This window comes from Bidens hawaiensis, unplaced genomic scaffold (genome assembly GCF_021521415.1).
Source record: "Bidens hawaiensis isolate Kalapana, Puna unplaced genomic scaffold, B.hawaiensis_p1.1 tig00015447_1, whole genome shotgun sequence".
In the NCBI taxonomy this organism is placed as follows: domain Eukaryota; kingdom Viridiplantae; phylum Streptophyta; class Magnoliopsida; order Asterales; family Asteraceae; genus Bidens; species Bidens hawaiensis.
The window spans coordinates 33,250-50,952 of record NW_027492379.1 but is presented as its reverse complement, the minus strand read 5'-3'; the positions used below and the strand labels follow the sequence as shown (position 1 = coordinate 50,952).

At 35.9% G+C, this 17,703-nt stretch overlaps 2 protein-coding genes and 1 pseudogene across 3 annotated transcripts; 2 read left to right on the top strand and 1 right to left on the bottom strand.

Moving 5' to 3' along the window:
* The first annotated feature begins 1,754 nt into the window (after positions 1–1,754).
* On the top strand, positions 1,755–4,681 carry LOC143549167 (WAT1-related protein At5g40230-like). The gene is made up of 7 exons (XM_077040139.1): positions 1,755–1,948; positions 2,047–2,112; positions 3,296–3,409; positions 3,522–3,726; positions 3,794–3,952; positions 4,036–4,187; positions 4,275–4,681. The coding sequence occupies exons 1-7, from the start codon at positions 1,758–1,760 to the stop codon at positions 4,435–4,437; spliced, it is 1,050 nt and encodes a 349-aa protein (XP_076896254.1). The 5' UTR covers positions 1,755–1,757; the 3' UTR covers positions 4,438–4,681.
* Positions 4,682–10,418: 5,737 nt separating this feature from the next.
* LOC143549187 (putative pentatricopeptide repeat-containing protein At5g65820) lies at positions 10,419–12,709 on the top strand (annotated as a pseudogene). The gene is made up of 2 exons (XR_013138098.1): positions 10,419–10,505; positions 10,577–12,709. The product of XR_013138098.1 is annotated as a putative pentatricopeptide repeat-containing protein At5g65820 (transcript).
* A 1,705-nt stretch (positions 12,710–14,414) lies between these two features.
* On the bottom strand, positions 14,415–17,111 carry LOC143549186 (adenylosuccinate synthetase 2, chloroplastic-like). Its single transcript, XM_077040152.1, has 4 exons — positions 16,777–17,111; positions 15,295–15,987; positions 14,911–15,222; positions 14,415–14,833 (listed from the first exon to the last, which is right to left on the bottom strand). The coding sequence occupies exons 1-4, from the start codon at positions 17,098–17,100 to the stop codon at positions 14,663–14,665; spliced, it is 1,500 nt and encodes a 499-aa protein (XP_076896267.1). The 5' UTR covers positions 17,101–17,111; the 3' UTR covers positions 14,415–14,662.
* Positions 17,112–17,703: the final 592 nt, after the last annotated feature.

Genomic DNA, 17,703 nt, shown 5'->3' with positions numbered 1-17,703 from the left:
TTTCATCAGAAGGATGTGCTTCTAAAAAAATTTGGCTGTTTTTTAGAACGACAAACACCCATTTCTAATTCTACTTTTAAATCTACATATTTTGTCCATCACAAGATTAATGGTAAACCTTCACCTAAATCGTCTTTGCGATTTTGGATGCCCCATGCGAGTAAAAAAAATGGGTTCTCAGATGTATCTTTATATTCAAAGATTGATAATAATTGAGAAGAACCTTTTTGAGGTTTTGTTAGGAAAATGTTAAGACCCCACCAGAGACTTTGTTACTTTTCCATTTGCTCTTCGCTTCTTCCATTTAGTTAAAAAAGCATGTCGGGAAATTATATTCGGAAATCATGAAAGGTTGCATCGTTGTAAAAGAAAAACGGAAGTGGGTTTAAAAAATCATATGACCAAAATATAGACCGTGACAATTGTGACCTAAAGATTAAAAGTAAAAAAAATCAACATTAAATATTTATTATAAAATTTAAATATTAAAATAATAAAGTTTAAAAATTAAACATGAAAATATGGAACTAGTGGACACCTGATCAACATAAACATCAAACATTCGTGAAATAAGTTGAGAACATTGAGCGGCAAATCACTGGCAAATGGCAACCAAAAAATGACAGGCGAAAATATACGAACCATATGAAAGTGAATTGAACCCGAGTCATTTATTATGATAAAAGAAAATGGTTTTACCATCGATCCATAACATGTCCTCTAGGCTAGCCTTGCCCTCACCACTAAGGGAGTAACGCCTTTTCCAACACCCTGAAATCACTAGGCTTAAAGTTATAGCCAGTCTTTTCGTGAAGACATGTGAGAGGTAAAATGTCGTCTTCCAACATAAGTGCAGCTCGTTGCAAAGATGCACATGCGATTTTAGGGGCCAACCTCTCACGATTAAACCTTTCTCCCGTCCATTATTTGTTGCCTCGACACTTTCTTATTATTCATTTTGAATATATATTAACATTATAACTTGTAGTGAAAATAAAATAAAGTTTGGAATAATGCTGCTAGTATGTTCTTTTAGACATATTTAACGGGCTATACCTAAAAAGTCATAATCACTAACTTGATCTAATGATAATGAGTTCTAGTCACACTCACAAAATAAGATTAAAAAAAATTCGTAACCACAAAATTAAAAAATTGAGCCCAACTCAAGACCTTTAAAAGTAGTCATTTTCAATGTGGTGTAATGGTAGGAAGCTTGAGTTTTTCAATAGAGACTTAAGTTCAATCCCCACTTATAACACTTTGGGGGATATGGGCGGCTCAATGAAAGACAACTGAGATCAGTTCGATCCTGAAGGCGTCCGGGATTTTAACACTCAGGAGGGTGGGTTTTCCCTAGAACTAGAGATAAACTAGAGGCGTTTAAGGACTTCGTATGACTAGATTGGGTCAGCTAGCGATGACCTTTAACAATTGAAATTAAAAAAAAAAAAGACCACCTTCAAAAGTAAATTTGGCGGGCACGTGTCAACAACACCTAGATTTTTAGAACACAATTAACCGTAAACCTGCTTTACCAAAAAAAGAAAAAAAATCGGTTATATAATTGGGGCGTATTAACTGATATATTTAATTAATAAATAGCACATACATACATACATAGATAGTGAGTATTGAATAACATTGACCTACACTGATTGGCACTGACCGACTGTTGTTTGAATGCTTCAAAGCATCTAATTCCAGATCCAAATATCCGTTTGTTCAGTTACTGCAAAGATCAAGTTAATCAATCCATGGGTGGTAGAATCTGCTACAGAGATGTACTGCCGTTTACAGCAATGGTGACTGTGGAGTGCATCATAGTAGGCGGAAACACGTTATTCAAGTCAGCCACTTCTCATGACATCAATTCATACGTCTTCACCACTTACGTCTTCATCGTCGGCTTCATCTTTCTCATTCCCTGTGCATTTATCGTCCGCAGGTATAATAACCTAATCTAATCTAATTGCTTGCTTCATTATTTTATTCCCCACATTCTAATTAAATTGAACTCAATTTTAATTTATTAATTAATTGCAGAAGATCAAACGGCCCTGCGTTGAAGCTACCAGTTGTTGTTAAGCTCTTTCTTCTTAGTCTGATCGGGTAATTTAGGTTGAAATTAATCTTAATATAATACAATATTATCTCTACAATTTGTTGAAACCCTAGGCATTACTAGTAACTAGGGATGACCAAACATTGGCTCAGTTCGGTTCGGTTCTTATGCATAACCGAAACCGATAAATCAGTTTTCAGAAAATCTGTAATCAAAACCGATAGCCGAAATGGTTTGGATAAATCGTAACTATGTTGGTTATTGGTTCATTAGGTTAGTTGATCGGTAAATGACTAAAACCAAACTTGGGCTAAAATTTTGAACTTACATAATGAGACAACCAACTTTTTGCGTAGAAATACATGAAATGGAAGTTAAAAGCGTGAAATATAAGAAACTTTGAATGGTTCGGTTTGGTTTTGGTTAATTCGGTTAACCAAGGGTAGGACTGTCACTTTTACCCGAAATCCAACCCGAGAAAACCCGTACCCGAACTAACCCGACCCGAAAAACCGAACCCGAGAAAGGACTAGCCCGATCCCAAACCGAAGTAATTTGGGTTGGTTCTCGGGTTTAATTTATGGGTTTCGGGTCAACCCGAATAAACTTTGTTTTTAAACATATATATTTTTAGATATAATAGGCTAACCCTTAACCGTTAAGGTTAGATATAATATGGATTGAATCTTTATTGTTTATGTATATTTTCTACTTATCACTAATAGCAACCGTGATCGAACACAAAAGTCACGCCTCATTGAAGACGCTTATGTTGTTTTTTTTTTTTATGATTGGACTTTTTTTAATATTACTCTTTTTTTTTGAATTTTTTTATCGGTTTATGTTAGTTTATTATTTGGTTATTTTCGTTAAGAAGAAGACGAATATGTTACTTTAATTTTAGAATTATAGTTTTTATTATTATTTATGTTTTGTTTTTGTTTTCTAGGATACTTAAACCCCGATTAACCCAACCCGAAAAAACCTGAACCCAAATTACCCGAACTCGAAAAAACCGCAATAGATTTGGGTAGGGTCTCGGGTCAAGATTAAAAACATTGAAATCCGAATAACCCGAAACCCGAAGAACACCCCTAACCAAGGGTACAGAAAAAAAACCATAAATGATTTTTGGTTCGGTTTCGGTTAACAGTTAATGGTTCAGTTCGGTTGGGTTTCAGTTACTTTGGGTAATCAATGATCTAATGATTTGCATGATGTTAATAACAGGTACCTTTCTCAAATATTTGGATATGTTGGTATCAAATACAGTTCTCCAACACTTTCCTCTGTTATGAGCAATCTGGCACCTGCTTTCACCTTCATACTTGCATTCATCTTCAGGTGCTTTGTAACAAATTTCCAATTTACTCCATTGAATTCGTAAAACAAGAAATCTGACATCATGTTAATGTCTTAATATCAAGTATTTTTGTATTTGTTATTCTTTTATTAGGATGGAAAGATTGAATTTTAGAAGCTATACCAGTCAAGCAAAGATTGTAGGAACAGTAGTGTCAATATCGGGTGCACTTGTGGCGACCATGTATGATGGTACATCGGTCACATTATCATCAGATTCATCAAGCTTGTATTGGATTATTGGTGGGATTTTGCTTGCAAGTCAGAACTTTCTGCTTTCATTTGTTTTGGTTTCCCAGGTACCAAAATTTGCATATTATCCGGTTAAATTTGACAAAAGTTTAAGTACTTTCAGTGACACTGCAGGCACAAATCATGATCCAGTATCCAGTGGTACTAATGGTTGTTTTCGTGTTTGGGTTAAGTGGGTTGATTGTAGCTGCATTTGCAGGGTTAATTATGGTGAGGGATTTAGATGCTTGGAAACTAAAACCGGATATGATGCTAGCCTCTATAATTTACATGGTAAGAAACTTTGAGAGTTTAACAAAATTTGCATGAATACATGATTACATGTAGCATTAGAGGTTTAAAATATCCTTAAACAGGGCATCTCTACTGGATTTCTGAGCGGTTTGATTCAAATATGGGCTTTACGGTTGAAAGGGCCGGTCTATGTAGCCATGTTTAAGCCATTTTCAATAGTGATTGCAGTTGTGATGGGTGTCATATTTCTTGGTGATTCTCTTCATCTCGGAAGGTATATCATGAAGTTGACATAAGGAATTGATATTGTTGTTTGTGCAATTAGGCATCCAACTTGTTAATAGTGACAAATTTATTGTAGTGTTATTGGGGGAACAATAATATCTTTGGGATTCTATGCTGTGCTATGGGGAAAAGCAAAAGAAGACGGGAGTGCTTGGTGCATGGAAACGTCATCCACCCGAACAGAAACCAGCCCTCTATTGCATGCCCATGCTATCGAAGATGGCGGGCCGCAGACTTGACTTGGACAACTAATCTCTCTACCCACCAAAACAAGTTAAATTGGTGTGTATGGTTGTACTTGAATGAAAATAATATGTAAAAGAAATCAGATATTGACACTTTTATAAGGTTGACTATGACTACATGTACCTATTGCATTTACCATAGCTCTCAAAACTTTACATTCAAAATGTTGCTTCCATAGAGGCAAAAAGAAATAGGTGTTTGATCACACTGAAGTACTAAAGGAGCATATGCGGATTGCATAGGTTGAAGCCTGAACGCACTTGTGACAATCCCTGATGTGGAATCAGTTTGTGGCCACGACTCACCGGTACACTTATGGTTCAGAAAGTGCATGAGATTTTTGTCACACCTGTGTCTAATTGTCTAATGTAGCTATATATGCATATGCATGCATACATTACTCATTAGAGGCATTTTCAATACATATTACTGATTGATTAATATGGCCATCAACACCAGCATCATCTTCAAAGACACCCATATTCAAATTCATATTACCAAATATGTATACACAAGCTATAAAATCCACAAATCAAACCACCCTCTAAAGTTGATTATATTAATCAAACAAACAAAAATAACCATCCACATCCAAAAGAAAACACAGCCTTGTTTATACATTCTATCAAATCAAAATACCCATCTTAAAGCGACTATGCCCGAAACGCAGACCTATTTTATTACATGAAACACTTATAGATCCAAGAAATATCCATCATAAGCACATGCTTCGTGTCTACACCAAAATAGAACAAAACCTTTAAAGAAAAAAGGCAAACTTGTAGGAGGCCAAGATGATCAATCATACCCTAACCACAGGAGTTAAGTCGTCGGAGTGCGTGGAGGTAACATACTCTGGGACCCGGGAAGTAGTACCGGACGGTGGCGTGTTTTGGCTCCAGGTTCATCATTAGTAGATGATGAATCTTGAACGAATTACTTACCTCATTGACATCAAAATCTTTACTTTTCTCTGCCATTCAGCCGCCTTTTTAGCAGCAGAATCTTCTTCTTTATCGTCTCCCAATCTTCTTATTCGTATTATTCTTGTTCCGGCAGAAGAAGCAGTCGTCGTTGTCGGAGGAGGAATAGTATGGTCATCATCGCACCAGATCCTTATTATTTCTGGCATCTCAATCTTAATCCCCTGAATGAATGAATCAGTATGTTTTTTATAATATTCGGTAAATCAAATCTTTTCTAGACATCTTCTCTTTTCTTAAAACACACACTCCAAATTTATATTAACAAAAAAATAGAGTTATGGTTTTAGTCCTTAAGGTTTGCTCATGTTCTCACTTTTAGTCCAAAAGATTTTTTTTTTCATTTTCATATCATTTTTAGTCCAACTCAATAACTTAGTTAAATAATAAATAGTATAAGTGTCACACCCTCAAAATCCACTAACGGAGTTTTACCGTCAGAGGGTGTGAACTAACAGGATCGGAATCATTAGTTATAATCAAACACCATAAAGTTTTCAAACCACGAAACATTTAAGTTTAAATAAGTGCGGAAGCGTAAATTCGTAAACCAAGTGTTGCGTCACGCAAGACGACTTAAAACCCAATTAATAACAGTTTAAAAACAAGTTTGCAAAAACGATAGAGTTCAATGAAATGCATGTTCCTATACCGCGCGCCCGCCTCGGCTACCTGAGAATAACATACTAAAAGTGTCAACACAGGGTTGGTGAGTTCACATATATAAATAAAGAAAATGTTTGCGTTTAAGTGTTTGCGTTTTGCGTTTGCGTTACCAGATAATGTTATGTCAATTATATATCGATAGGCAGCTAGCCTGTAAAACATGTATTACTAAGTGTTCGACACCGAAGCCGACTGTTTATCAATTGCCTTGCCACCATGTCTACCACGACCATGGAAAATGTGTTAGCCAAAATTACATCCACTCGACCTCCAGTCGAGTTTAGAGTTGCGTGGGGTTTGTCAAACCCGGTAGTACTACTCAACAGTGACTAGCTATTATACAAATACTAAACGGTTCGATTGTATGAAGGACTTTAGTTGGTTCGTTTGCCACTTAGCCTTACAAGTGATATATAACTAATAACAAAATCTAAAGCGTTTTGGAGTATGTATTCTCCCCCAAGTAAAAGCGTTTAAAAAGAGTAAAAAGGGGAACGTGAAACTCACTGTTTGCGAAGAATTCAAAAACAAGTCAACCGAGAGATGCGCGTCACAGAAAATCCTCACTAGCGTTCTAAAACAAGAATGAGATTTTCTAAGTGTTAGAACTATTATTGAGTCTCTAGACTCGGCACATAATACCTATGCATGAGATACGTTTCGTGTTTCGTTTGTGAATTATGTGTGACTCGACAAACACATTGGTGACACGTTACATATGTATACAACTACTTAAGCATCAAATACTAACATTGTACATTACAAGTAAATTATTCCCCACAAGGGGCAATTTAGTCAAAACATAGCAATTATCGATCAACAAACATGTTTCATGTATTTTCACATAGTTCAGCAGCTAGTTTTATCAAGACAGAATTCTACTTGGAAAGATTACTCAATTCAACAGATCATAACATATCAATTAATTTACCAAAAATCGTCACAAAAGCAAACATGAGTTAGGTTTCCAGAACTACTTTTATTGTATTTTTATTCCACATAGATTTCTCACAATAACCAAAACATTACAGTAAACTCACAGCAGTCAAAATCATGCGCAACAGAATGATATTTGTTATTCCCGTTAAATGGTAAATTCAATTAATGCAAGACCAATTGGGTTATGTTCTTAACTCAACATGTTAGCTTTCAGAAGTGGAACCAACCCATTTGGTCTTGTAGTTTATGAGATATGATATATACAAAACAGCCTAACAGCAGACCTCACAATTCAGACTTGTACTTCAGTTTTGTAAAATAATAAAAGTTAACTTTTACACGTCCAAAAATTACAAACTTGGACTTTATAGAAACTAGACTCAACCTAGTACACTGTAGTGTTAAGAATTTCGACCAATTACCACATTAACATTCAGTTACAGTCGTCTAAACATAAACTTAACAATCTGTCCAGTACCAGTTTACATCAAAACTCAACATAACAACAATCTATGAACCATAATCCATGCAGATAACACTCTAGTCACAATATTTACCAATCATGCATATCAATATCACATTACACACATAGTTAGGGTTTTTCTTGAAAGTTTAAATCAAAGAACAAGTGATTATCAAATAACAATAACACAATTAGTTATCAATTTCATTAGCAATCATCATCAAGCATATAATTAAACCCTAACTCATCTTAATCATCAATTTCGTGACTTAGGGTTTTGGATTTTCAATATCAAAATTAAACATATAGAACGCATAGGGGAGTTGTTAATACCTTCCTAGCACCTTAATTCTTCAACCAAACTTGAAAATCCTTGTATGTATGTGTGTGTAGTGTGACGGCAGCCAAGGGAGAGAGAGGAGGGGGGGGGGGGGGATCGGGTTTGGGAGGGGGGAGGGAGAGTAGGGTTTTGTTATTATTTAATAATAATATGGTACACAATGGCCCCTCTACTTCTAGTTATTAAATTTCTTGCATAAAATAGACTTTTGCATCTTGAATTAATGTTCTACATATAATTATCAAATAATACATAAACCTAACACATAATTATCAAATACTTATTGTTTTGATGTTTGTCGTTTGTTCCCCAATGATTTGAGTCAACTCGTTTGGGTTTCGGTGCAATCCCGAAAGACTACATGTGTAGTGATTGTCAAGCGTCATTTAAAACCCTAGTTTAAATGTAATGAGATGTACGTTATAGATCAAGTGATCTTAAGTTTGAATTGACGGAGTTTGAATTAACGGAGTTAACATGAAATTGACGAGTGTCACAATAAGATACAACCAATGATTCTAGATTACAAATAAAAATAATTTAAATAAATAAAAAACAAAAACCACCCTTTCTCTTTTTACAGCTTTTTGAATTTTTATTCTATTTATTATGAGTAGGTTGTAATCACACATTTGGTAATTCCAAAATATCATATTAGGAAGCCTTGGGACTCGTAGGGTTGCTGTTGGCATATTGCCGCTTTGTAGCTCGCTCGTTTGTATGCCTTCAAGGGGACTAGTGGTCTTTTTTTAAGGTTAAACAAATTTGGGGAAACAAGAAATTGACGATTTGGTAAGTTGGTTATGAACATACAGGCATGTTTAAATGGTTTATTTTTGAACTTATCATAGAGTAATTGTTCAAATAAATTATAGAAACAGGGAGTGTTAACTAAGATTTCAATACTCGTCAACCCCTCTTTGAATCTAACATGGCATTCAAACATTTTAAACACGTCCTTCATAAAAATGAACATTTTGCATTACAACACTTTTATCACTTAATTGTCACAATTAAATATATCATATTAAAGACTATAAAGTTGTTGTTATTAATTTATTTTATTAGTACTAATATTATAAGTGTTATTAATATAGTTTTTTTTATTTATATATGTAGTTTACAAATATAATAAATATTACTATTATTATAATCAAGGACAACACATAAAGAAAGCGTGAAGAAAGAAGTAAGAGAATGAGTATATTTAGGTTAATCCTAAAAAAAACGTGTTTCAAATCTTCTGTAAATGCTTCATTAAAAAAAGTAAAAAAAATATATGAATTGAATAATGGAATACTCAAATTTATGTAGTCTACAAATAACAAAAAGCAGTACACTTTTAAGTTTGGTAAATTGTATAAAATATTTTTTTAAACGAATTTTTTATATCTTAGGCTGCTACCCTCTTTAAAATAGAGAGCTTCGTTGTTTCACTTTGGCTAGACTATGTTGTTTTAACTGGGCTCACACTAGCTTCAGAGTTTGGCTTGGGCTTTCGCTCGGGAAACCATACCGGTGGCTGCCACTTGACAGTCGTTGTGCCACTATAAGAGCATAACTATCTGGCGTAACATACGGATGGACGAAAACCCGGGTGGACTCGGGATTCGAACTGACAATGGAATGAAAAAAAAATAAGGGGGTGAGAATGAATGGTTTTGAATTTTGATGTAATGTGGTTCCATGGGTAATGGACGATTGCATTCCATTGAGCAACCAAACACCATTTTTTTCATTCTTATGCAATGAGTCATTCCATTCTCCATGTCATTCATGTATACCAAACACTACCTTAATATTACACGTTACGTGATCTTGATTGTAAACATTCATTAAATATTCAATACTATTTGATGATTTCGCCATCTTGGAGACAAAAAGAGCTTGAGATCTCTAGAGTCTTAAAAGGAAAATTTCTTGTGATCTTTACCGTCTTAAAAATAACGCATTGATTATTAAAAATAACGCATTGATTATTTCCATACAGACGTTTGTTGTTAAAAGGAATTTGGTAACATCCACTCAAAATAAAAGGAGTATGGTGTGTCATAAGCAACAACAAAAGTGTTGTGAACTTATAATTGGACCTTGATGTTTTAGTGGTCCTCTCGAGAGGTTTCATGGGTTGCCTTATCATATCTGCGTTATCCAAGGTTCAATAACTTATCTTGTGTTGTCGTAACATGTAAGGTACAGTTGGCACTTGATCATGTATCATCATCGTCAACCACTGATCCGATGTGTCTCTCACAATTATTTAATAGCATCGACTGAATTATTAATCAAATCGAAAACCAAATTAACCGGAAAATGGTTATAAGTTTTTTTGGTATACTCGGTAAATCAAAATTAACCGAAGCATAAATACTTTCATATAGTTTTAGTTTTTATATATCCATTCCATGTGCCTCTAAGCAAAACTTTTAGTCCATGTTTCATTTTGATTGTTAACTGAAATTAATCGAATCAGAAACCAACAAACTAACCGAATAAACCAAACCGACTAGCGGCTAACATCAATTGGCAATTAGCAAATACACAATATCAGGGGTCGGGCAGAGTCTACTGAGAAAAACATGAGGAGAATCTTTACAGGTGGTTGTAATTGTAAGATTCCCATCCCCAGATTCCAATCCAGTCCGAATCAATGTTCCTTCTCATATGCAGGTTTGTGTTATTCACTAATTTTGCAAATTGAGTATTCAATGGATACATTAATTAGGTATTCTTTGAAGCAGGAACAGTGGACAATGCATCTATGATCAAGGATACACGATGGTCCGGGCTCATTCGCCTCGACAAAGAGCCCGAAAACACACCCAATGGCCACCCATATGATGAGTTTTCAGGTGATGTTGAAAAAATCTATAGAATTTTAAGGAAGTTTCACTCTAGGGTTCCAAAATTAGAACTTGCTTTACAACAATCCGGTGTCGTGGTCCGGTCGGGGTTAACCGAACGTGTCTTGAACCGTTGCGGTGATGCCGGTAGTTTAGGATACAGGTTCTTTGCTTGGGCATGTAAACAGCCTGGTTATAGTCATAACCATGATGTGTATAAAGCGATGATTAAAAGTTTAGGAAAGATGAGGCAGTTCGGTGCGGTGTGGGCTCTTATTGAAGAAATGAGGAGGGAGAACCCGCGGCTTATAACGCCTCAAGTGTTTGTTGTGTTGATCAGAAGATTTGCTTCTGCGAGGATGGTGACAAAAGCAGTCCAGGTGCTCGATGAAATGCCTAAGTACGGGTGCGAGCCTGATGAGTATGTGTTTGGATGCTTATTAGACGCGTTGTGTAAAAATGGCAGTATTAAAGACGCTGCTTCGCTTTTTGAAGACATGAGGGTTCGGTTTCCACCAACGATTAAACATTTCACCTCATTGTTATACGGTTGGTGTAAAGAAGGTAAGCTAATGGAGGCTAAATTTGTATTGGTACAAATGAAAAATGCCGGTTTTGACCCTGATATTGTTGTTTACAACAATTTGCTTAACGGGTATGCACAAGCCGGGAAGATGGTGGATGCTTTTGATCTTTTACAAGAAATGAGAAAAAAAGGTTGTGACCCGAATGCCACATCTTTTACTATTTTGATTCAAGCTCTTTGTGGTCAAGATAAAATGGAAACCGCGATGCAGGTTTTTCATGACATGGAGAAACAGGGGTGTGAGGCTGATGTTGTTACTTACACCACGCTAATAAGCGGGTTTTGTAAACGAGGCAAAACACAAAAGGGTTATGAGCTTTTGGACCACATGATACAAAAAGGGCATACTCCAAATCAAAAAACGTATTTACATATTTTAAACTCTCATGAAAAGAAAGACGAGTTAGAAGAATGTTTAGAACTTGTGAATGAGATGCAAAAAGTCGGTTGCTATCCCGATCTTAACATTTACAATGTGTTAATCCGGTTAGCATTTAAGTTAGGGGAGGTTAAAGAAGGGGTTCGGGTATGGAACCAGATGGAAGCGAGTGGGCTTAGCCCGGGACTTGATAATTTTGTGAATATGATTCACGGGCTTATTGATCAAGAATGTCTTGTTGAAGCTTGTGAGTATTTTAAAGAAATGGTTGAAAGAGGTCTTTTTTCGACCCCACAATATGGGCTTTTAAAGGATTTGTTGAATTCTTTAATAAGAGGTGATAAAGTTGAATTAAGTAAAGATGTATGGAGTTGTATTGTTAATAAGGGATGTGAGGTTAATGTTTACGCGTGGACGATTTGGATTCATGCACTTTTTGCAAAAGGATATGTGAAGGAGGCGTGTGGTTACTGTTTGGATATGATGGATGCGGGTGTAATGCCACAACCGGATACTTTTGCTAAGCTTATGAAGGGTTTGAGGAAACTGTATAATAGGCAGATTGCTGCTGAGATTACAGAAAAGGTGAGACAGATGGCTGCTGAGAGGAATATAACTTTTAAAATGTATAAAAGACGTGGTGAGAGGGATTTGAAAGAGAAAGTTAAGGCTAAAAATGATGGTAGGAAACGAAGGGCGCGTAGACATCAATGGGGGCAGTTCTAAAGCTGGTTCGATTTGATGTTAACTTGAGCACGAGCATTGTAACAGTTCAAGTACGCTTTGCTTTGATGATGTAATTTTAATATAAAATTTCATTTATTTATGCTTTTAGTGTTGGTTCTTGTTATATTTCTTTATGGATGACAGTGATTGCAGTTATCATGGTTGAAAAATTGAAAAAACCGAACCGACCCAATACATATTCCTAAGGACTACGCAATTTGGTTTCGAGTCATCAGTTCATCCATCACTCTGTTCCAGTTCATCAGTTTCAAGTTTCGACTTCGAGTTCATCATATAATTTGTGTTTGTTTCTACTATGGTTCATAGGGCATACTGATTACATATTAACATCATCATCATCATCATCTAATGCATGTTAAGTTTGTTAGGATTAAACGCACACAGGAACCACACACAAGCACAAAAGCAATAAACAAACACGAGGATTTAACGTGGTTCGGTCTAAACTGACCTACGTCCACGGGTGGGTGGTAACTAGATATTTCTTTTATTTAGTAACAACGATTACAAGTACATAACAATCATATATAGAGAGATTAATCTAGGGTTTGCATCTTATTCAACAAAAAAGCCAAACCGGGCCAGGCTTCGGTCTGGCCACCCTACACCCGTCTGCCCTTTGGACTTCAAATAATAAACCGGGCCACACAAGGCCTACGAACCCAACAAAGTTCCGTTCCAAAAAAAGAAAAAAAAATCTAATGCATGCTAAGTTGTTAACAGTAGGCTACTTTGTGTTTGTTTATACTTTCTAAGGTTCATAATGCATGTTAACAATAGTTAATAATTTGTGACTTTATGTGTATTCTTGTGCTACCTATAATTTGTGTATAAATTTGTGATCATGTTAGTTTGTTGAACACTTGAATGGTAGGCTAATTTCTGATTTTGTGTGTCTGAATTAATTGTATTTGTATAAAAAGTAGATGAGTAGGTGTGTATATTTTTTAACTTGATTATTTGTTATAAAAAGCAGGTGAGTGTATGATATCTAGTGTGGTTAATTTTTTCTGTTGCTCGTGGACAGATGCCTTGAGTGCCCAACTCGACGTTGTTGTAGATGGAAACATCAAGTAGGATGACCCCGGAAGTTAATTATAATGAAGAAAACATCAAGGAACTGTTCATTACGTCGATGAGGAAACCTGCTGAAATAGTTGAATAAGCGTCAAGGAACTGGTGATTTGTATAGAGATGTCACCTGAAAACAAAACATGCAACGGCTGTTTGAATGCTTTGAATGATTATGTAGAAGATTGGGGCTAAATAGGGACGCGCAACAACTCTTTAAATGAAGATGAAGATTTCTCAACACAATTTGTTGGATTAATCTTTGTTTGAATGTATTTGTTTTTTTAACGTTAATTGCGTTTTGTGCTTTCATTTCTTCTAGATCCAATGTCGGACGATACTTGATTAAAACGTTTGACACATTGGCCCAGTCAGAGATATAATCTAACTCAATCAACCAATGTTTATTTTCTATTTTGTAATTTGTATTGCATTATTCTACAAAACCTTTTGTAGCAGAGTGAATTTCTAGTGTCTTGTGTCCATATGCCATATTTTATTTATTGCTTTTAAAACACATTAAAATTAAATACTCCATTTGAAATTGCCATCAACCAAATGAGGAACTTCAAGCAATCATAATTCTAAGAACAACAAAGGCACAGTGATCTTCCTTCAAACTTGAGCTTTCAGAAGTTTTTAACTATCAGCTTTACTTCAATATTTAATAGCATAGAAATAACCTCAACAGTACAAAGTACAAACACACATTGATGAATCAACCAAACCAAGAAATCAACATTAACATTTCACAGTAACAAACCGTAAGGTTGTTACTTATTAAAAATTATACAGTAAAATACCACTCAGCCTATTCTTTAACTTGTTAAAAGGTTATATATATTTTATTACTTTTGACATTTTACTATAAAGAAATAGTTGCCTTATGCAAAAACACAAATAAAAATAGAATGTAGAAAAGTAACATAGATGTCACTGGAAGCATCATCTTGCTTTAAATGATCATATCATCTAAAAGACAGTGAATGTTATCACTTGTGACGAAGATAATATGATTCAGAAAGTCTAGTACTTCTGCTTTATTTGACAACCAATAGCAAAAGATGTCAAAAACCCAATTAACTGGTACCATACTCCACTCTCTATGTTCTTAAAGCCAAATTCACTCTCAAGACAAAACAAAATGAGAGATCATATCAAACTAAAATCCTTAACCAAATTCAAGCATGTTATTCCGGTTTCATTTGTAGATAAGAGCATCACGACCTGGCCCAACACCGATGTAATGGATTGGTACACCAACAAGCTGTTCTATCCTTTCCACGTACTCACATGCAGCCTTCGGGAGATCAGAGTAGTTTCTTACTGCTGAAATATCAGTCCGCCACCCTGGCATTGTCTCATATTCCACCTAAAACATGATACATCAACAGCTTAGTATAACATCCACTTAATAAAAATGAACAAAAAAAGAAACAAGAAACTTGCCTTTGACTGCTCAAGATCACCTAAATCAGCAGGGAACGACTTCATTGGTGTACCATCAGTATGGTTGTAAGAAACACCCAGTTTAATCTCATCAAGATCCGACAAAACATCAAGTTTTGTAAGATTCAGACCCGAAAACCCGTTAATCTGACAAACATATTTGAGAGCAACAATATCAAGCCAGCCACACCGACGCGGTCGACCAGTGGTGGTACCAAACTCATGCCCAGCTGCCCGAAGAAGTTCCCCAGCATCGCCAAACAACTCAGTAGGAAAAGGTCCCGATCCAACTCTTGTAGTGTATGCCTTAACCTAAATGATAAAAAGCATTAAATATTATATAAAATTAAGACCAATTAATATTTGATAATAAATCATACTCACCACTCCAATCAAATCACCAATAGCTCTGGGAGCAATACCGAGACCTGTGCAGATTCCACCAGCAGACGGACTTGAAGATGTGACAAACGGGTAAGTCCCAAAGTCAATATCTAGCATAGTTGCTTGACCGCCTTCAACTAGAATCTTCTTCTTTTGTGATATAGACTCATTCATGTAATACACTGTGTCACAAATGAAAGGCTCTAATCTCTCCGCAAATCTTTTATACGCTTCAACTTCTTTGTTAAGTATATCACGGGTATAGTTAAAACCCTTGAATCTTGAAGCTGCGTCTGATAACAACAGATCAAGTTTATCAGCGAAGGTATCCATATGCCTCAAATCACCAACTCGGATGCCGTTCCTGATAACCTTGCTAGAATAACATGGCCCGATTCCTCTCTTGGTGGTTCCAATGAACGACTTTGCCAGCTCAGCTTCTCGCAGCCCGTCTATTTCTTGATGGTAATCAAATAATAAATGAGCTCGATCTGAAACCAGAATCCTTCCCTTACAGTTAACACCATTGGATTCAAGGCCATCGATTTCGTTGAACAGTCCAGGAAGATGAACCACCACTCCATTTCCAATAACACACATGGTGTCCTCATTAAGTATCCCTGAAGGTACAAGATGAAGAGCAAACTTCTTTCCTTCTGAGTTATAGATAGTGTGTCCAGCATTAGCTCCACCCTAATTTATATTATCATATAGAACTAGTTAGTGATTTGTTGAAACTGTATAACCAAACCTAGATCTGTAAGCAAACTGAACATTCTGTGACCTATTCGGCGGGAAGTATGTTTATGTCTGTTGGTTTAATAAATGTACAAAGTACGAACATGGAACTTCATTCGGTTAACTAAATGAATAAACACGAACAAATGCCAGGTTCCTTCAATTGTGTTCATCTACGGCGTTTATGTTCGTTAATGTTTGTAACTTTCTTTGGTTATGTTTGTTCTTTAATGGTTTATAATGACTTTTGTAATCTTATCATACAAATTTAAGCAATACTATCAAATATAAAAAAAATGTATACGAGTACTATGTGATTATTTTATATGTAAAATTAACATAAGAACAATGTTAAAAAACACCAACACAAACTTGGTAACCGAACTGAATCTAACCGTTGACAATGACCATTTTCGGTTAGCCAGATCAAATAAATCAGTGTTTGTGTTCATTTGTGTCAGTGAACCGTTTATGAACAAGTCCATTTCCTAAATGAACGAACAGGAATAACAAACTCTGTTCAGTTAGTTGTTAGTGAACGTTCACTTGTCCAGTAAAAAGCTTAACAGAATAACGCATGGGACACATTAACAAGGCCTTATTCAGTTGGCGTAAAACCCTAACCAAACCCTAAAACACTTTCGAAATTGTAAACGTAACAAATTCAATTAACAGCTATCTGTTAAACCACATAATCAGCATATGAAAACAATTTTACAACTTTAAACATTTAATCAAAATTACCTGACAACGAGCAACGAGGTCAAAGTGCTTGGCCAAAATGTCAACGAGTTTACCTTTACCTTCATCACCCCACTGGCAACCCAACACTCCGGACACCTGGCCCAACGACTCGATTCGGGTGGGTATTTGACCGGTGGTTTGCTCCACATTCACGATGGGAGAAGCCGAACATGAAATTGAAGAACCATTTCGAGAGTGAAGACGGTGGGGATTCAGGTGAAGAAAGGAGCGGCGGAACGCGGTGGTCCGACAGCCGTCGCCGGTGATAAACCTCGACGGCGGTGTTATAGGGTTTGTGTCTGGCTTGACGGAGGTCGTGTTCATGGCTGCTGAAATGAAAATGAAAATGAAAAGAAGAATAAGAATAAAGTGAAATGGTAGGTTTGTTGGGGTGGGGTATTATATTGCTTTAAAGTAAACCCTCCAGTTTGTATAAATTGGATATTTTTAAATTTCTTGTTTTTTCCTTCTTTACCTTTCATATATAAATATTGCTACTTCACTTCCCCTTTTAGTTATATGTTGAACTTCATAGAATTATTTATTGTCATATGTTTTTTTTTTTTTAATAAAACGATTGTTTGTTGTATTGTTTTCTTCATGGGTATTTTATAGTGTGTAAAGGCCGGTCCAAGTAAGGAGGCAAGGTGGACAATCGTTTAGCCCAATCTCAAAGGGTGGATTCTTTTATAAAGAAATTTATATGTTTTGTTTAATATCTTTAGTTTATACATCAAACATTTGTTACTATTATATATTAAACATCTGGTACTATAGTTGGAAAAAATCATCTAAAAACAATGTCAACAACTCTCCTCCTCCTCCTCCTCCTCCTCCTCCTCCTCCTCCTCCTCCTCCTCCTCCTCCTCCTCCTCCTCCTCCTCCTCCTCCTCCTCCTCCTCCTCCTCCTCCTCCTCCTCCTCCTCC